General features: G+C 43.1%; 1 protein-coding gene across 22 annotated transcripts in view; it reads left to right on the forward strand.

Annotated features, from left to right (window-relative positions):
• SVIL (supervillin) overlaps positions 1-21,085 on the forward strand; it is a 234,520-nt gene that overhangs the window by 149,389 nt on the left and 64,046 nt on the right. For 15 of the 22 annotated variants that reach the window (XM_057544478.1, XM_057544481.1, XM_057544484.1 and 12 more), the window contains 7 exons: positions 486-1,161; positions 14,074-14,154; positions 16,691-17,563; positions 17,924-18,094; positions 18,796-18,830; positions 19,414-19,475; positions 19,732-19,871. In XM_057544478.1, coding sequence (XP_057400461.1) covers positions 486-1,161; positions 14,074-14,154; positions 16,691-17,563; positions 17,924-18,094; positions 18,796-18,830; positions 19,414-19,475; positions 19,732-19,871 — 2,038 coding nt within the window. The remainder of the gene's footprint in view (positions 1-485; positions 1,162-14,073; positions 14,155-16,690; positions 17,564-17,923; positions 18,095-18,795; positions 18,831-19,413; positions 19,476-19,731; positions 19,872-21,085) is intronic. The other 7 variants (XM_057544489.1, XM_057544490.1, XM_057544491.1 and 4 more) reach the window with 4 other exon arrangements.

Here is a 21,085-nt window from a genome sequence, read left to right on the forward strand (position 1 = left end):
CACACCTGGCGGATGTTGACATGGGCCATTATTGTTATGGTTACTATCAGATCCTGTGTGGTTTCCCACGAAACCACTATCCATCACTCGTCAAATTACAGCAGTTCGAATATCTGTTATCTTTTCTAGAGGAGTCTGAACTCGTCCTCTGGCCTCACACATGAAATATTAAACTCAAAAGCAGAAAAGTAAATAAATAAAGGGAAATAGGCCCTGAACTAGAGTGAGGCCTGTTGGGACTGAGCTTTAGCTGAGGCCGTGCTTGACGCAGCTCATGCAGCCCACAGAACATCACAGCCTTTATGTATTTCACTGCAGACCTCCAACTTCTTCAGCATCCCAGGTAAATCATTTTAGGCAGCTACACGTAAGTGAGAAATTGGACCTTCACAGCCTGGGCACTCGGAGCGTATTGTGTACAGAACAGAGTAGAATAACCACATTTTATTATTTGCTTGAAATCTGTGTGTGTGATCTTCTTGTAGGCCGATCAAATGAAGAGGAAGAAACTTCGGATTCTTCCTTAGAAAAGCAGACTCGATCCAAACACTGCACAGAATCCTCGGGCATCCATGGTGACCCCCCCTACGGTTCCAGCATCATGGACACCCAGAGCCTAGAGTCCAAAGCCGAAAGGATCGCCAGGTACAAAGCAGAGAGGAGACGGCAGCTGGCAGAAAAGTATGGGCTCACCCTGGACCCAGAAGCCGACGCCGAATCTCCATCTCGATACACCAAGTCCAGGAAGGACCCTGAGACTGCTGAGAAAAGGGGAGGAAAAAGTGACCGATCTGCCGAGTCCAGCAAAGATCCGGGCGCTTCCTACTCCAGGACCGAGGTCCCGGGGCTCAGGAGCTGCATGGCTGAGTCCAAGGACCACGCCCTCCACCGGCGCGATGGTGTTTCCGACGCAGAGGTGCTGCTCAACGTAGAAAACCAAAGACGAGGTCAAGAGCCCAGTGCCACGGGGCCAGCCCAAGACCTGCTCCCCGCGGGGGAGGGCTCCTCATCCTTCCCGTTCTCCGGGCGAGACTGCGCCCTCGGTGAAGTGCCAAGGTCCCCAAAGCCAACGCACAGCCTGCCCGGCCCGTCACCTGGGCAGCCGGCCTCTCCGAGCCACTCCACAGGTGACCTGCCGCTCCCCGCCGAGGCTCGAGCCAGGTAAGCGCTGACCCGCGGACACCCGCGTCCCCTCTGCCACTGCTGTGTCTGGGATCTGGGGTCCCTCAGCGCTCTGCGGAAGGCTGGGCTCACCGCAGAAATAATGCGATTTATGGTTTTTTAATTTCCACAGTCTCAGCACAGGTTCTACCGAAGCAGAAAGCTTCCTGGTCTTTTTTACTTATTTAATTCTTGGTATGTTCTTTTTTAAAAGGATAAATTGAACAGGTGTCATGGGGACACACTTTCAGGACCCTTTTTTTTTTTTTTAACATCTTTATTGGAGTATAATTGCTTTATATTGTTGTGTTAGTTGCTGCTGTATAACAAAGTGAATCAGCTATATGTTTACATACATCCCCATATCCCCTCCCTCTTGCGTCTCCCTCCCACCCTCCCTATCCCACCCCTCTAGGTGGTCACAAAGCACTGAGCTGATCTCCCTGTGCTATGCGGCTGCTTCCCACTAGCTATCTGTTTTACATTTGGTAGTGTATATATGTCCATGCCACTCTCTCACTTCGTCCCAGCTTACCCTTCCCACTCCCCGTGTCCTCAAGTCCATTCTCTACGTCGTATGTTCCTATTATCACTTTCTTAACTGTTTTGGGTTTGTTATTGTAGGTCTTTTCCTTCTTTTGTGTTTCCTGCCTAGAGAAGTTCCTTTGGCATGTGTTGTAAAGCTGGTTTGGTGGTGCTGAATTCTCTTAGCTTTTGCTTGTCTGTAAAAGTTTTAATTTCTCTGTCAAATCTGAATGAGATCCTTGCTGGGTAGAGTAATCTTGGTTGTAGGTTTTTCCCCTTCATCACTTTAAATATGTCCTGCCACTCCCTTCTGGCTTGCAGAGTTTCTGCTGAAAGATCAGCTGTTAACCTTATGGGGATTCCCGTATATGTTATTTGTTGCTTTTCCCTTGCTGTTTTTAATATGTTTTCTTTGTATTTAATTTTTGATAGTTTGATTAATATGTGTCTTGGCCTGTTTCTCCTTGGATTTATCCTGTATGGGACTCTCTGCACTTCCTGGCCTTGATTGACTATTTCCTCTCCCATATTAGGGAAGTTTTCAACTATAATCTCTTCAAATATTTTTCAGTCCCTTTCTTTTTCTCTTCCTCTGGGACCCCTATAATTCGAATGTTAGTGCGTTTAATGTTGTCCCAGAGGTCTCTGAGACTGTCCTCAATTCTTTTCATTATTTTTTCTTTATTCTGCTCTGTGGTAGTTATTTCCACTATTTTATCTTCCAGGTCACTTATCTGTTCTTCTGCCTCAGTTATTCTGCTATTGATTCCTTGTAGAGAATTTTAAATTTCATTTATTGTGTTGTTCATCATTCTTTGTTTGCTCTTTAGTTCTTTTAGGTCCTTGTTAAACGTTTCTTGTATTTTCTCCATTCTATTTCCAAGATTTTGGATCATCTTTACTATCATTACTCTGAATTCTTTTTCAGGTAGACTGCCTATTTCCTCTTCATTGGTTTGGTCTGGTGGGTTTTTACTTTGCTCCTTCATCTGCTGTGTATTTCTCTGTCTTCTTATTTTGCTTAACTTACTGTGTTTGGGGTCTCCTTTTTGCAGTTTGCACATTCGTAGTTCCCATTGTTTTTGGTGTCTGCCCCCAGTGGGTAAGGTTGAGTCAGTGCGTTGTGTAGGCTTCCTGGTGGAGGGGACTGGTGCCTGTGTTCTGGTGGATGAGGCTGGCTCTTGTCTTTCTGGTGAGCAGGACCACGTCCGGTGTTGTGTTTTGGGGTGTCTCTGAACTTAGTATGATTTTAGGCAACCTCTCTGCTAATGGGTGGGGTTGTGTTCCTGTCTTGCTAGTTGTTTGGCATGGGGTGTCCAGCGCTGGAGCTTGCTGGTCATTGAGTGGAGCTCGGTCTTAGTGTTGAGACAGAGATCTCTAGGAGAGCTCTCGCTGATTGATATTACGTGGGGCTGGGAGGTCTCTGGTGGTCCAATGTCCTGAACTCGGCTCTCCTACCTCAGAGGCTCAGGCCTGACACCCGGCCGGAGCACCAAGACCCTATCAGCCACACGGCCAGGTACGTGGGGAGTTTCTTGCCTTTTGGGAAGTGTGAGGTCTTCTGCCAGCGTTCAGTAGGTGTTCTGTAGGAGTTGTTCCACATGTAGATGTATTTTTGATGTATTTGTGGGGAGGAAGGTGATCGCCATGTCTTACTCCTCCGCCATCTTGAAGGTCCTCCTCATGACCTTTCTTCTTACGTGTTTCTCGTTCGCCTTTAACAACTGTCTTTTTCTTTGTTTTTCTGTGATCATACCCAAGACTTTGGGGCGATTGTTTGTGTTGCAGTCATTTAAAGTCACGAAGCGGAAGGACACCACTAACCAATTTCCACTGGGTCTCAGTTTAGGGTATGAAGTGTGACTGTAATATATGCTGAATATAACTGTAACATATGTTTTATAAGTATATTGGCACGCTAAGAAAACAGCTGTGTATACGAGCACCTCATTGAAAAGATCAGCCAGTAGGAGAAATCGCTGTGTCATAGGGTCAACCTATGGAAAATCAGAAAAGGAATAAAATCAAAAAGTCAGATGCCAGAGAGGATATGTGTTTCTTTCTCAATTTAAATATCTAAATTTAAATTTAAGTTCAGTTTAGATATTTAAATCTAATAAGTGTGATGACTAATTAAAATGCAATCTACTTAAACATCCTGCATAACGGTTTGGGGTAGTTGTCTAGACAGACTCCGACGTGTATTTTTCAGTTCAAACAAGCACTAGCTTTGCAGGTGAATTGAGGAAGGATGAGAACCCAAGATAAGGCCAATTTATTCTGGAAAAAAAAAGGATGTTGGAAAATACTACTGTTTATTCCACATTGGAACAGAGCAGTAAATATGGTCAGCTTCATATGGCAGTTATATATCTAAAGCGGCTTGTTTTAGTTACTGAAGTATATTGACCTCAAGACCTGTCACCACTTGCTTGATCATCTATACTAGAATATTTAGGGATATTAGTTTCTAAGAGAATTCAATAGTATGGATCCTGATTGTATTTTGAGGGCCTTTGTTCAGCCTTTGAACTTAACTGCTTGAAATTTAGGGCCCTACTGTCTCGTACTTTGAAAGGTAAGTCTGTTGTTTGGGAAATTTGCTTTTCGTAGTAGAAACAGTGTTTTGGGATTAGTTACCCTCTATCAAAGCAAACTCTTCATGGGCTGTGTGAGCAGGACAAACAAACTTAACGTCGCAGTTTGGTTACATGGGTTAAAAAATAATGAGGAATCTAATTTCTGATTGCCATATCATGAAAACTGTTTATTATCATGGTGTCTAGGTTAACCGTCTAGATCACATATAGTAGATGAGATTTTGAAGCAATTGTAATAATACTTAAAACCATGTTGAGTATTCCAGGTAAAATGACAGGATTCTTAATAGTTCTCTGTGAGTTAAAATCTCAATATTCAAAAATATATATCACTTAAAATCTTAAGAGCCCATCTCCTTCTAGGTTATTTGAAGAGGCATGTTACCTGGAAATTTTCATAAGCCTTAGCCTGACAGCACCTTACTTTCATGGAAGAAAGGCTTTAAAGTATTGAGAAATTGTAAAGGAGTTCACAAGGAAGCACGTGCCTTATTTTTTTTGAAGCCACTCAAGGCATACAATTCTATGACTTACAGGCAAAGAAACACAAATCATTCCATACATATAAGGAAAATACTTCAGATGTATTTACTTTAAAAAAGGATGGAAAATAATGTGTGACAGGTATGATGTTAAAATAGCATTGGGATTTATTTGGCAATGATACTATTTACTCACCTTTTAAAGACGGATTTAAATGGATTAACATTCTACTAGTTGTCCTTTCTCTAGAGCCAGGAAATTCAGGTGTCAAAAGGTCATTGTTGTCTTACTTCCATATGGAGAGAAGAAAGACAAAAAATACTTTGTGAACTAAAACAGTAACCAAAGAACCCTCGGTGACCCAGTAACCATAAGTGAAAATAAGATGGTGTCTGACCTGGAAATATGTGACAGAAGTTTAGAAGATTAGGAATGACCAAAAAACATTATCTACAAATGACAAAACAGTTGAATACCATACTTAATCATGGATTTGTCCTGTCACTGAAATGGAATATTTTTCTCCCTGCTGTATTTTACTCTCTCATCACCTAGCTCTGCCAGGGTTTGGAACTATTCATCTCTGAATTAAGTCACTCCCATTCCATCATTTCATTTTGTGCTCACAAGAAAGGGGCTCTTTGTGTTTCATTAATTAAATAGGAATACATCACTCATGAATTATAACATCAAAAGACTGCCCGTGGTGTCCTAAATTTCAAATGTGAGCCAGATATCGAATGCATAGTTTTTGTATATTCTCGTATATGCTAACGCAGAAATATATGTACACACAGAATAATCATTAGTTCTCACACTGTACTATACTGATTTTAAGCATTATAAGCTCAGTAACAATCTCTAGGGCAATATTTAGCTGAGTAGTAAGTTTATTTTAGAATTATTTAATGTTCAGTTTATATGATAAAGAGCATATGTATGTGTATGTGTGTACCTTAATGTATGTATGTGTATGTATGTTAGTCACAGGGTCTTCAGTTCAGAAATCCTGTTAGTTTCCCAGGAAGTCAGGTGAAAACATTGTTCTGTAGCGAACTAAGAATGTACGTCGTAACAGAGCAGCATATATATATACCACATCATATATAGGTGTGTCTGTATGTATATATATATATATATATATATATATATATATATATATATATATGCTATATTATATCAGTAATAGAGCATAAAACACCTCCCAACCGCCATTCCCCAAATCCTGCCAAATCCTGTAAGTCTGGGATTTCAGGAACTATGTTTTCTGAAGAGGTGGTGTTACTGATATGAACCATTCTTTGTTACTTCAGCCACTGTGAATTTTAGAATAAAATTCAAAGGGATCGGGGGCCTATGAATTATTATTCAAAATTTTTAAAATCTGAGCTCTATTAGAAATCCTAAATTCAAAACTCTTGTTGAATTTGCTCCTTGGTGTATCTCTTACTATTAAAAGCAGTAAGATGTACCATCTCGGTTACTTCTGTGCGTGAAGGGACTCATTCACTACCCCGAGTCCCACAGCTGCTGTTCTCCTGAGCGTCTGTACTTCCCTACATGACTGGAAAGAAGAGAATCACACCTAATTTCCTAGTGGTGACCTGCTCTGGAAAACCCCTGTTTTTGTTTGTTTGTTTGTTTGTTTGTTTATTACTCTACTGGGATCCCCATCACACCTTCTCCCACGTAGCAAACTGTATCATTCTTGGCCAGAAAATGATGATGGGGGTTTCATGCAGAGCTGATGCTGACATTTGACCGGGGGTAGCCACCATTGGTGATTGATGGTTTAGACTGGGCTTCCCTGGCACTGGAGCATTGGCCAGGAAGATAGACCAGGGTATCCTCCAGAATGATCTGTTTCTGCAACACTGTGACACGCAGACTCTGGCCAACTAGGAAGGAAGGGGGATTATGCTGCAGTCTTTCTTTCTTTCTTTCTTTTTAATTCAAAAAACTTTTATTTTGTTTTGTTTTCTTTTGTTTTTAATTTTATTGAAGTTTAGTTGATTTACAAAGCTGTGTTAATTTCTGCTATACAGGAAAGTTATACATTCAGTTATACATATATTCAGTTATACATATACATATATTCAGTTATCCAGTTATATATGTATATATTCTTTTTCATATTCTTTTCATTGTGGTTTATCACAGGATATTGAAAATAGTTCCTCGTGCTATACAGTAGGACCTTGTTGTTTATCCATCATATACATAATAGTTTGCATCTGCTCATTCCAAATTCCAGTCTGTCCCTCTCCCTCCCCACCTCCCCTTTGGCAACCACAAGTCTGATCTCTATGTCTGTAGGTCAATTTCTGTTTTGTGGATGTGTTCATTTGTGTCATATTTTAGATTCCACATATAAGTGATGTCATATGATATTTGTCTTTCTCTTTCTGACTGACTTCACTTAGTATGATAATTTCTCGGACCATCCACGTTGCTGCAAATGGCATTATTTCATTCTTTTAGGGGTGCACGTATCTTTTTGAATTAGAGTTTTTTTTTTTTTTTTTTTTTCTTTAATTTATTTATTTTATTTTATTTTTGGCTGTGCTGGGTCTTCGTTTCTGTGCAAGGGCTTTCTCCAGTTGCGACGAGCGGGGGCCACTCTTCATTGCCGTGCGCGGGCCTCTCACTATCGCGGCCTCTCTTGTTGCAGGGCACAGGCTCCAGACGTGTAGGCTCAGTAGCTGTGGCTCACGGGCCTAGTTGCTCCGCGGCATGTGGGATCTTCCCAGACCAGGGCTCGAACCCGTGTCCCCTGCATTGGCAGGCAGATTCTCAACCACTGCGCCACCAGGGAAGCCCCTGAATTAGAGTTTTTTATCCTTTATTTCTGATTGTTTGGGCATCTCCCAGTGAGAGGTTTGCATCTGAAAACCATCTCCAGAGCCTGAAGCTCATTGTTTTGGTTAATTAGAGAAATGCTGAGGAAGGCAGCTGCCTCTGGACCATCTGTGTTCCTGGGTCAGCTCCTGTCTCTCCCAGGGCAGGAAGGTTCCTAACAAAGACTCTGCGTCGGGGCAGAATGTCATAAGAACAGAGATCTCCAAGGATCTACTCTCTAAAGAGACTGCTGGGTGCTTCTCACGTGTCTGTTTTTGTATCAGCACAGGATCGCTCTCACCTTTCAATCCCTGTATCCCCAAACATCCATCCTTGCCCTGTTCTTCTAGCTTTGGGCTATTTTTATGGCTAACTCATTGCCATTTTTTTCCATTTTATTCTGTTTTCACTGGCAAGTATCCATTTCTGTCCATTGAAAGAAATAAGACTGTGTCACCCCAAATACTAGCTGGTATGTCCTAAAAATGCAAAAGTCTGCCAGGTTTTAAAATGTAAAATTTTGCCCGTGTGCTTGTGCCTTTGCACATTCATAATATTCATGAATATTAGCATACATATTCACTGCTAATGAATACAAAGAAATCATTAGCAGTTTTAACAAACAAACAACTTTCAGCAAATAAACTTTTAATTTTAATGAGATGCCGAAGTTAATAACTGTTCTTCCTAAGCTGAATCATGTTTTATAATTAGGAGCTGTTATATAATTAGAGCTGGACACCCACAGGGTGAAACTAATTTTACTGTGCTGGATTTGACTTCATTTTGGTGGCAGGAAGCGCTTTTTCGTCTGTTAACTCTTAGGGGTTATTGGGAGTTAAAGCATGTCATCATATTGTATACTTAGGGATACAAACCCAGAGCAACTCCTGTCTTTGACAACTCTGGGTGAATTCTTATTTCTTGGTGATACAATTCTCTGCCAGACAGCTGCCACATCATTAAAAAGTTCTGTTACACTCAAGGTCACCATCTCATCCACAGTAACCCTATAGCTCTCTCCCGAGAGGTAACCTCTGCCCTATGGAGAGCTGGCTCACCCCAGGACCCCACAAAATAGATATTCTGTGTTAAAGAATTGTAAACTCTTAGAACCGGAAGTAACCCGGGAGATTATTTAGTTTAAAAATCTATTTTATACATGAAAAAAACTCTGAAGATTAAAGAACTTAAGGAACTGGATTAAGACCATATAGCTGAGTCCATGATCCGGTCATTCAAGGTCTCCGAATCCATCAGAGTTCTTTCCATGACACGCTACTCTTGTTATTAATGTCAGTTCTATTTTCCATCATAGTGGAAAAGAGGGTTTGCTGTTTTTGCCCTTTGAAGGTTAGAAACTTTAGGAAAGAAGATCAGGGATATTATAGAAACCATTTATGTGGATTTACATAAGGTATTTAAAAGCCTCATCCTCATAAACAAAATGAAAACATGTAGTCTGGGGGGACTCAAACTCAGTAGATATCTGTCCATCCACCCAGACCTCAGAGGTCTTGATTTATGGGTTAATTTCAGCTCTGAAGTAGTTTAAGAAAACTATCTTGTGCCAGGCACTGTGCTCCTGGGTGGGCATGTCATTTTTTTTTTAAGTGTGGGAGATAACTACAACACAGTGAGGTAGATAAGGTTACAGAGCTCAAGGCTGGGTGCCATGGGAATACCAGGATGAGGTATTCAACCTTCTCCCTTGGAGAAGCGGTCATAGTTGAACCAAGTCCTTAAGGATGTGGTGAGTTTGCTAGACGTGGAGGGGAGGCTGCTTCAGGTGACCTAGAAGGAGGGGGACGGGATGAAGCAGGAGAGCCGGGTGGGGACCAACCATGGAACATCTTACGACAAGGCACTTGGCCTTCTCCTTGTGGACAGTACAGCGGGAAGTGTCTGAAGGATTTTAAAACAAGTATGCTTGATGATGTACTTTAGAAAGATCGCTCTGGAGGAGTGTGGGGGATTGGTCTGAAGGAGAATTGATTCCAATCAGGGAGGTCACTAAAGAGGTGGTCGCAGTTACCCAGGCATGAGGTGACGAAGTCTCTGGTTCCCAGTTGGGCTTTGTCCTTAACTTGGTCCTGTTGGGCATTTCACTAGATGATCTGGGAGATGCCAACGATAGGGTGGTCAGATTTCTGGAGGAGGGACTGTGTAGATAAATTTGCTGATAGAAAAAAAGAGAGAGAAGGGAGAGGGAGGGATGGAGAGAGAAGAGATTAGACGGAGGGTGAGAGAGAGAGAAGGAAGAGAGAACAGGAGCATGGAGGCAAGAGAGCACATGTACCTGGAACGATGGCTGGAAACTAACAAGATGAAATTTAAGAGAGTCCTGTATTTAGAAGGGGAAAAAAAATCAGCGTACAAGTTCAGGACTGGGGAAACCTGATTTAATAGAGGTTCATGGGAAACAGACCTAGAAGTTTTAGTTGACAGTACGTTCTTTATGTGACTGCCAAAATGGCTAGTCCAATCTTAGGGGACGTTAATGAACATGAACTGTCAATAGCACAGGTGGCCCTGGTCCACCTGTGCTCTGCAGTGCTCAGATCACATCTGGGGATCTCATTCTCCTCGGGCTGTCAACCAATGAGAGCACGTTCAGAGAGTCCACCTTCCCATCTGCCTGCTTTCTTGACCTCTCCAAATTTGTATAACCTTCTCTCTGTCTTAGTAGAAACCAGAGTCATTTTGGGAGTGTCTTACACATTCTCTGGTGCTTAGATTCCCAAAGCAGTCTGTTCTTCTCATTATCAGATTGTCCTTTTCCCAGCACGGTTATAAAGCTGAAGCTTGAATTCGTACGGGGAGCCCTAGTGTTACCAGTCTGGCTTCTGGCTGATGATGATTCTGCCAAAAGGGGGAAAGGAGAGAAAGAGCTCAGGAACCAAATGAGGTGTCTCACAAATGTAGCTTCAGCTGCACCTCATGTCTCAGGAAGAGGGACATTTAAATGCCCAACATCCTACAACAAAGCTGACACACCCAGAAAAGGATGTTCACGATTTTGTCAGGATTCCCCCAAACATGGCGCCTTGAATCTGGTATTAAGCCAATCTGTAAGATTGGTAAGGATGATCTCAGTGATAGCATTGCTTTAGCAGAAGCCTTACAGGAAGGGTAGATATCATGTCTCAGTCACTTTCCTATCTCCTTCCCAGCATCTAACACATACCAAGGGGCTCCATCAGTCATTTCTGAACGAATGTTCTGCTGTTTTCCATGTCTTCATAAAGTGTCAAGAGACAATAGCAGTGCCACCTGAAATAGCCAATCTGCAAGTGGTTTATCAGCCCACAACATATAAGGGACTTGCAAGGAATGTAAGTCTTGGGTCATTTCCTTCCTCAAGAAAGTTGTGCTGGGAAGAAGATGTCCCTGAACTGCACAGCGGACTCAGGGATGGTCATTTACATTCTGGTCCAAGCCTTTCATCTAACTGTGGACCAGTGACCCCAATCAGCGGAGTACACTTGGAGTATAGAGCTTGTACTACCAGGCTCTTTCCACTTTGTCTGGGCGTAGAATCCTTGTATGTGGTCTTGAGTCCACATAAATACCGTTCAGCTGTGAGTGGGGATCGTGATACGTGAGCCAAAGAGCCGCTGGCTGCGTTGGGGGCCTTGTCAACACGGTCTCCAGCCCCAAAAGGCTGATTCTAGGCTGGTCTCTGACCAAGGCAGTTGAATCCCTGCATTACTTTGGTTGGTTACTTCATTAGAAGCCAAGCAGGAGATGTGGAAACCCAAATGGATCTGGGAACAGGAAACTTGATCCCCCTCAGAAGGCCACTCCAGCCCCTGCCGCAGACTCAACCCTTCCCTCCAGCCCTCTGTCCTTTCACCCTTTCTTGGCCGAGATTGCAGCATTTGGCGTTTAGCACTGAGATTAGCCCGGAGGGAGCCTGGAAGAAATTGGTTATCTCACATGTTTATCTTGCTTCTGCGCCAAGAAGACTCTATTTCTACCTTTTGATTACTCAAGAAAGCTTCACTCTATAATCTGACAGTGAGATATTTTTAAAAAATTTTTTGAGGTAGAGTTGATTTACAGTGTTGTGTTAATTTCTGCTGTATAGCAAAGGGATTCAGTTAAACATATACATACATTCTTTTTCATCCTCTTTTCCATGATGGTTTATCACAGGATATTGAATACAGTTCCCTGTGCTGTACAGTAGGACCTTGTTGTTGATCCATCCTGTACATAATAGTTTGCCTCTGCTCATCCCACACTCCCACTTCTTCCTCCCCAGCCCGCCTTGGCAACCACAAGTCTGTTCTCCATGTCCCAACAGTGATATATTTTTAAACTGAGGTATAATTTACATCAAACTGCACGTAGTATTTTAAGGACACAGGCTGGTGAACTGGGGAAATGTGTAAGCATTACCCCCGTCCAGAGAGAAGAAGTTTCGTCACCGCTGTGCCTCTGTCCACCTACATCGATCCTTGACTTTGTAAGGACCTCACTTAGCTCTCATACATAGGCTGGTAGTGTCATATATTCAACTCATTATGTTTGTATGACACTAATCCTTCCCACTGTTAACTTTTTAACCGAGCGTTAATTATTAAAAAGTAGTTAAGCATAATGTTAAGAGACACAAAATAACAGCATCCACGCGAGATTTAAACAACAAAGAGAAAAGAACCCATGGTTTCATTGCCACTCTCCAGATGTGATCTCTTTTTTTTTTTCATATTTTAAAACACTCACCTGCTATTATTATGCCTTCATCTGTGCATGGAGTGCTCTTAGGATTTACTCTTAACAACTTTCATATATAAAATACAGCAGTGTTAATTATATTTACCACGTTGTACATCCTGAGAACTTATTGGTCTCATAAGTGGCCTGATAATTTTTTAGGGCAATACTGACCAAGGTTTATTCTGATTAATGAAGGTTATATTCAGAAAGTTGTATAGCGTATGTCACAGTTTGCAAAGCATTCTATCGTACAAAAAGCATTTGAGCCTTAAAATGACTCTGGGATGTAGTCATATGAGTTACTAACTGATGATTTTCCAAAGCAGGCATCCATCGCTCTCTCTTCTTCCTCTGTATCCTGAGCCAACATCAGTTGCCTCCTTTCCGGGCCACAGAGGATATGCCAGACTATTCCTATGTTTAAATAAATGTCGAGAAATTAGACCCTTTATTGTTGGAAATAAGATGGCTTCCCATACATCTGACTTTTTTTATTTACCACGGGCTAAATGGCTATAATACTGGAGACGGGGAGGGGTGGAGGGGTAATTGCTTTGGGTGTAGCAAGACTGGGGAACAGACGTCCACACCTAATTGTGACAGATTTCAGCGGTCGCAGCAAAATGCACGGTAGTGATGATCAACAGGTTCTTGCCTGTGAGCTCAAGCCAAAACCCAAATTAAAATGATTTTAGAAAATTAAGAGAATTTTATTTTAATTACTACTCTATTCTTTTGGAAATTACTTTGATCTGAAATGTGTTTCCAGCCTGGTCTTGAAGGACTCTTACAGGTAGGTTGGTAAGGTTTTGAGCTGGTAAACATTTTAACTAGCATGTAGAATTTCCATGCTTTCTTTTTACATTGTAAGAGGGTACAGGTCAGTGGTTTGACTATTCCTCCTGTGTCTTGCTTTACATAATGACCCCAAGGTTTTCCTTGCCTATGATTTTTTGGTAAGATATCTTCAGCCTGGCGTTATTACTTTGTCACATTCAGGCTTGCATTATATTTGATTGTGCGTTGAAGAGTGAATGTATAAATCCTATTTTATCCTGCCTAGCACGGTGTAAGTTTTTTAATGGCTGGCATGACACTGATTCACCTTTGCTACTTCTCAGAGCCCAGCTCAGTGCTTTGTACATAGTTGGAACTCAATAAACATTTATCAGATGGACTTGCATTAGTATTTGGTAACTTGCATTAGTATTTGTTACGTTGGCTGCATTGTTCAATGACAAATATAAAAGGAAAATATAGAATAGCAATTAAAGATATGAACTTATTGAATTTCTTTTTATTTATTACCTTTATTTGATATGTATTGTTTTGCATGGACACTATTTTTATATTTCGCTATTTACCAGTGTACCTTAACACAATTATAGATGATAAATTAATTGATATTTTTAATCCAACTTCTTACAAGAGAATTGTCTGGTATTTGTGGGCAGAGTGTGACTCCTGATACTTTTAAATGACCCAAAAAACACTTTATTTGGTGGCTTCAGATATATTTATTTGATCTCTTGATTTCAGTAGTGAGCCAAACGTCCTAGAAATTCCATGAACTGAATAGAAACCCCATGGCAAAACGTGCTTAGACATTTTCAAAAGCCAGGATTATTCTTTACTTAAGAAAAATCAGCCTTGAGAGTTTTAAGTTATAATAATTAAGTCTGTGTATATGTCGACATTTTCATAGACATTACCTGAAGTTTTGTTTTTTTGTACACAATAGTACCGGGAAACCCAAACATGAGTGGTTTCTCCAGAAAGATTCCGAAGGGGACACACCTTCACTTATCAACTGGCCTTCCAGGTATCTCCCGAGCTCTCGGCTTGTGTTTAGTGACTGCGTCTCTGGTCCAGCTGGCTTATGTCCCGCACATCACCGAAACTAACTCTCCTTTGCCCTCTTTTTGGTGGCAGGGCTTTTGAAAGTCATGTGTTCAAAAGGGGCTGCTGGAAATTACTTTCCAATCATTTGCTTTTCTCTTTCTACTGCCCTAATCCCTGCTAATGTCAATAGTATTTCCCTTAGCTTCTCTTTTGGAAAATCATCTGGCTACACCTCTGGCTTTTCTCCTTTCTCACACTCACGTGCTGCCAGGAAGGGGCAGTAGTGAGGATGTAACCAGCATCTCTGGGCTGCTCCCCTGAGTCAGGCTAACCAACTAGTGTCCTATCTTGTCAACAGCTGCCCCTGACCCGCCCTGCCCATCCAGCCTCCTTCTTTCCACGTTGCCTGTCCCTCAACCATTTGTTTATTTGCACAGCTACATTTAGGGCATGTGGTTTTCAAAGCAGACAAAACCCCCTCTCGTTTCATTTTTAAGGTTGGGGGCAGAGAGAGGCAGAAGGAGTTAGAATGAGTAAGTCATTGGGAGGACAAAACACCCATATAGTGAGTTTCTAACAGTCACTTTGTTCTTGGCCGAGGACAACATTCAGATTGTCTCTGATGAGAAGGACACATTCCACAGGAGAACTTGAACCACATTTCAGCTGCCTTTTGATTAACAAAGCTTATAAATATGAAAACCTCCAGCACTGGCTAGTCTCTGGGAAAAATAACAACCCAGAATGCTTTCTTTCCCCCTCTGAATTGTTCATAGTAACTACCTTTTATGTGTCTTTGATTTTTTTTAATGGAATATAGATAGATATCCTGCATCTTATGTTGAAAAACATGCAGGCGTTTATATCAAATTTAGCAGGGTGCCTTTGTCATTTAAGGAAATAGTCCCTTCCAAAAAATAAATATCAGAAGCAATTATTTTTGCTGACTAATCTTAAGTAAATAAAGGTTTTACATTCCCCAAGAAATCACTTTTCCACTTCAAAAGCATTTCTTTATTTTTTAAAGATTATCCCCAGGAAGCAATCCATTCCTAAGCAATCTGAATGGTTTCTTCTTCCTCACTATGTGGTATTTTTTAAAAAGTAAAAACAAGAACTAGTTTGCACTATTGGACATTTACTCTTTGCTAAGCACTAAACCACGTACTTTGCAGACATCACATTATTTCCATTTAAAAGGTAAAGCAGCTGGGGCAGGTAGGTTACCTGAGACCATACAGCTGGAACTGGCTGAGTCAGGCTTTGAAAAGAGGTCTCCTGGGCCCCACAGCCAGAGCTCTTGGCTACAGTCATAAGAAAAGGTTGGTAGCTTTTGAAATGGATTTCAGTTTTGCTCTCAGATGTTTAAATAGCTCTAGAAACAACCAGAGCCCTCCCTTTTTAGATTAGTTTTTAACTGAGGGCCTAATGGCAATTCCAGAGGGGAGAAAATGTTCAGCGCATTAATTCTTTCAACAAATATCTTTTTTTTCGAACGTTCTTCTTAGTGCTCAAATTGCTAGACGTCATGGTGTCTTAACGGGTCACACGTTTTCTGAATGATTGAATGTAGTCTGCATGGCATGAAAAAGTTTGTGACTGTTCAGTGCTTGAAAAGAGGTAATCGTCTGATATATCTTGAGCCCAATAAAAAATAATAATAATCACGAATGCTCTGACATTTACAGGAGACAATGAAATTTTTTTTCAGTGGGAATCTACAATTTTTAGTAATCATATTCATACACGAAAATAGAAGGGACTCACAGAAATATCACTTTCAATACATATCTCATAAATGCCTACAGTTTGTGCTTTAACTTTCAAGAGGGAATAGATGCTAGGGCAAAGGGATTTAGCTAAGGTACCACAAAAAGCTTAGAACAAACGAGTGGAGAGCTAACTACTGAAATTAGGAATTAGTCTAACATCCATACCGGAGGTCTGCACACAACGGATCTTCAATAAATGCAAAACTACCACAAATAAAATTTTCTTAGACCTCAGACCAGCGAGCACCAAGCTTTTCTGAATGTAAATGTAATTTTGAGCGGTAAACAGGTCGAGCAGGAGACAGTGAAAGTACCTGCGGTCTGTAGGCTCGTAGATGCCTGGAAACTGCCCTCGCCCCAGTCCTTACACGGGGCCTGTCCACGTGGAACGTGTACCAATCCATAGCCCAGCCCAGCATGCCCTGGTGCACACCCGTGGTGCTTAGTAATGAATCGTTCTGTGGCTTCCGAGTACTCATCTAGTCGGAAGGCATCCATCCTCTCCCAGGATAGCATCTGACCCCTCCTAGCTTTACAGAAGGAAGGATGAGTTTGGCATTTGGAAACTCAACTCAGACGCCTTCCTCTGGCGAACAATAGTGGGTTTCTGACACTGACTCCACCCGCCCCCGCCCCCCCCCCCCCCAAGATGCTTTTCCATTCCCTGGGCATCTCTGATCTGCACACACGTGCTCTCTTCCCCTTAAGCAGTTACCGCACTTAAATCCTTTTTCTTTCTTAAAGAGTTAAAGTTAGAGAAAAACTGGTGAGAGAGGAGAGTACTCGCAGCAGCCCTGAACTTGCCCCTGAGCCCTTAACTCAGAGGAGACAGCAGCCAGCGCCAGGCCATCACCTGGCCTTTCAGTCAGAGAACTCAGCCTTCGCTAGGGTCTCGGGCAAGGCGGCCAGCTCTGCACGACGGCCCATCCACGGCTACGTCCAGCCGGCAGATGCCAGTCACGCCATCACGCCGGCAACCTCGGACACCCCAGAAAGCGCATCCGAGTACAGCTGGGCGGGGTCAGCCAGCCAGACTGTCACAAAGCCTCCCCCCTCGAAGGTTCTAGAAGCTGAGAGAAGAGATACCCCGGTTCTCCATATCTGTGAATCAAAAGCAGAGGCCGACGCGCTCTTCTCTGAAGCTCTGGAGAAAAGCAGGAAGGCGCTTTTGGCTCTGGAGGATCGTGGGCCTGGGAGAAGCCAGGAAGACCCCTCTGGAACCCAGGACTCGGGTAAGCCCGCTACTAGCACAGTCACCTCGGAAGCTCAGAAGGAACCAGAAAGCCTGGCCCGCCCGCCTGCAGCTCAGCAGCGCACGGAGAGGATGGGCCGAAGCGAGATGGTCGTGTATGTTCAGAGCGAGTCTGTGTCCCAAGGCCACAAGAAGGAGGCGGAGGCCGCGAGGAAGCGCAGGGCCCTCACCCGCTCGCTGTCTGACTACGCGGGCCCGCCTCAGCTGCCGGCTCCGCAGCCCAAGGCCCCGGCTTCCAGGCGAGACCCAGAGCCGCAGACTTCCAAGGCTGAGGCGGAAGTGGGCCTGCTGGACACGAAGGTCTCCGTCGCCCAGCTCCGCAGTGCATTCCTGCAGTCAGCCAGGGCCAGCAAGAGACCCGAGCTGTAGGTGACGTCCACGTGCCCCCCCGATGTGTCACTTGCACGTCCTTGGCAGACTTAATTCACTTCTCGACTTGTGTGGTGTCCCGCCTTGAGCCTTACTAGCTTAGCTCACAAGTGTGTGCAGGGCAGACCATCCAGGACATTGCTCCACGACTACCAGTCTGCTTTCGCCTACTAACGGGGAGCTCTAGAGTGTCGGGTCTCGGAATGTTCCGTCTCCCGACGTGCATGGTAGAGGCATGCGGTGGGATTTGGCGGTGTTCGTGCCTTGACTCACCGAGATGCATAAACCTGTGCTTTCTTCCCTCTCTCTGTCTCCCCGTCTCCCTTCTGTCTACCTTCTCCCCACGACTCTAAAAGCCATTCACGGGTCGAGGGGTCAAGCGAAGGCGCTGGCTTGCCTACCAGCGTGGAACGGGAGAGAGGGTCCCGGAAACCAAGACGCTATTTTTCTCCTGGTGAAAGTAGAAAGACTTCTGAGAGATTTAGAACTCAACCCATAACCTCAGCAGAACGAAAGGAATCAGATAGGTAGGCATGTGTCTGTCAAGTTCCCTGGTCTAGGAACTTAGAAGAAATCCTATGGGAATTTCTACCCCAGGGATGGTCCTGATACTACTTCAGTGGGATGTGATGACCCCATAATTCTCCCATCTAAGCTCTACGGAGTATTTATTTGGCTCGTGTAAATGTATCTTTAAAGAATGTTGACCATGACTACAGTATCACCACGTAGTTTTCAGTTGCGTTCAAATGGTAAGAAGTGAGAAACGTTATTCATTTAAGGGTTTAAAATTTTTATGCCCTTGTTAAGTTAGAATCCAAATGGACCGTCCACCAGATTTTACGGTGAAAATAACTAAGGGATTTTATATTCGGTTTATAAATGTCTACCTGCGTGTTGTCTGTGAGTTTTTAATCTTATCGTATGCTAATGCAGAGAAATGAAAGGGTTTGTCCAAGGGGTGATTATCAGTCGTCTTTAATAAGTCGTACCTCGTCCTGGTTTGTGTCCACAAGGTGAAACACCTAGCCGGGCTGTCTGCACACGTACCCCACAGTGTCCGCAATAGCTGTCCACGCGTGTCCACAGCTAGAATTGCTACCAGGAGGATATTCTTTAAGAGACTTTAATTGCATTTTTATTTTCACTTATAATTTGATCCTTGGATCTTCTTCCACTCCCACCAGCTAATTGTTAGTTATTATTTTTTTGCTAATGTCTTTCCTAGGTCAACTTCAAATTCAGAAATGCCAGCTGCCGAGGGCAAGTATCTGTCTTTTTCTTCTTTATCATCTCACCCAGATTAGATTTAGATAATAAGATTTTTTGCTTCTGGAAAGAATGAGATGATGGAACATACTGCTTTCTTTCTGGCAGGTTTTCTTCCTGTGAATATAATAAAGCCTAGTTGAGGTTTTCACACGAACTTTCCCTTAGTTCCAAGAGAGAGAGCTGTGACGTGAACCGTATTAAAACAACTGATTTGAATCAAAGAAGCAGATTTGTCTTGTTGCTTTCTTGTTACTATTTAACAATAAAGAAGAGAAGTGCCTTCCATAAAATCTCTTCTTAATTCCATAATATCTATACTTAAGTCAAATATTATAGTAGAAAATTATGGCCCAGACAGGAGCTCCGTTTGGTTAATTGCAGTGGGAACTAGTACCTTTTCAGAAGCAGAAGAATAGCCTCCCCCCGCCAAGGGGAAAACACTGCCTATTGTCATTTTTAGTATATCTCAGAATTCTTATGTTCAGAGGATTCCCAGGTCAGCCCTGGGAGACTTTGCACAGACTTTCCCTCCATTTTCTAATGACATCCACTTTTCACCTGTGACCTTTTGCAGACGAGGAGAAGGTCGATGAGCGAGCCAGGCTGAGCGTCGCCGCGAAGAGGCTGCTCTTCAGGGTAAGATGTGCCGAAGGGCTGGCGGAGAAGCCGTCGCCCCCGTGGGCGGCCCCACGGCCAGCCTGCTGCCTGCGCCGGCCCGGGGCCCACCCGCGCTCCTCCCCTCCCGTGTGCCTGCTGTGCGCACCGCTGGCGCCGACGCTGCCTCTCGGGGCGCCCCTCCTCTAGGTCCTGCAGGGGCGCAGAGTCGCGACATTCTGCTGCCCCAGCTCCCTTTCCCCCAGCTGATGAGGATCCACGCTGTTTCCACTCTTAGGAGATGGAAAAGTCATTTGACGAGAAGAACGTTCCCAAGCGCCGCCCCAGGAACGCAGCCGTAGAGCAGAGGCTGCGGCGTCTGCAGGACCGATCCCACACCCAGCCCGTCACCACCGAGGAGGTGGTCATTGCAGCCACGTAAGTGCCCCCGGGGCCTCTGGGCCTTGCCTGTAAGGTCTTCTTGTAAAGAGAGATTTAAAGACTTTTAAAATGAGGCGGTTGGAAGACGGTTCAGTTAGAAGCCACAGAGAAGTAGGTGTTTAGGGATTTTCCTTGCTCCGGTGTCTATGACCTTTGCAAAGGGATGTGTTACTTATTGTATCTCCTAGAAGGACATGAAGAGGAATTTTGTTTAATTTTTTTTTTTTTTTTGCCTGTGCATTTTTTTTTTAATCTCTTTGCAAAATTTAAAACAGAAGAGTAGGTGGGGTAATATCATGAGCCTCGATGTCTGCGTCACTCAGTCTCTACAGCCAGCAACCCCCGGCCCCCCTTGCTCTACCTGTATCCTCGCCCACATCCCACTTCCTGCTGCAGTATTTTCAGGCAAACCCCAGGGATCATTTCAGCCATAAATATTTTAGTCCATATCTCAAAAAGATAAGGGCTCTCTTGATTTGTTTTTAAATAATCACGAATTTTTAAAGATTAATTGGAAGTTTGATAACTTTCCAAACTGTGGGAGGTAGGTTTTGAGCATTGTCCCAATGTGTTCAGAATGAATCTCCCAAAGTAATTCATCCAGGGATTACTGCTTCCATTAAAGTGAAAACTTCTACTAGTTTTTTTAAAATTGTTTTCCCCCCAGACACACACATATACACGCCCTTCCTGAAAAAGTGAAGTTCATCTCATTGAGGGCATCAACAGCCCAACTGTGAACCTGCTGTTAACTCAGCTGCCCTAACTTCCTTCACTTCTCTGTGTATTTGTGGACGAGTACATCTTATACTCATTGGGAACTCTTAGCAAATCAGTTTTTTGTTTTTGTTTTTAAGATTTGAGCGGCTATTGTAAAATAAGAAGCAACTACCCCTGGGAGCAAAACAGTAAATATAAGCAAAAATTATCCCCTTGTCAGACTTGCTGAATGTACTTTGATGTGCTTATAGATGATATGAGGCCCCTGACTCTTTTTAAAAATAGCTTAGAACAACGTTGTAAAACATGGACATAACCTACTGCTTTGCTGGTGGTTGGTTAATACTAGCTTTCTTTAAAGTTTTTTTTTTTTTAAACCGGGACACTTATTCTAAATATTCTAAATCTTTTCCAAGCTCTGAAAACCTATTCTTATTCCACTGACCTTGGTCACCTCTGTCTCTTATTTCCTAAGTTTGTAATTGCTTTTC

This window comes from Balaenoptera acutorostrata, chromosome 3, assembly GCF_949987535.1.
Source record: "Balaenoptera acutorostrata chromosome 3, mBalAcu1.1, whole genome shotgun sequence".
In the NCBI taxonomy this organism is placed as follows: Eukaryota; Metazoa; Chordata; class Mammalia; order Artiodactyla; family Balaenopteridae; genus Balaenoptera; species Balaenoptera acutorostrata.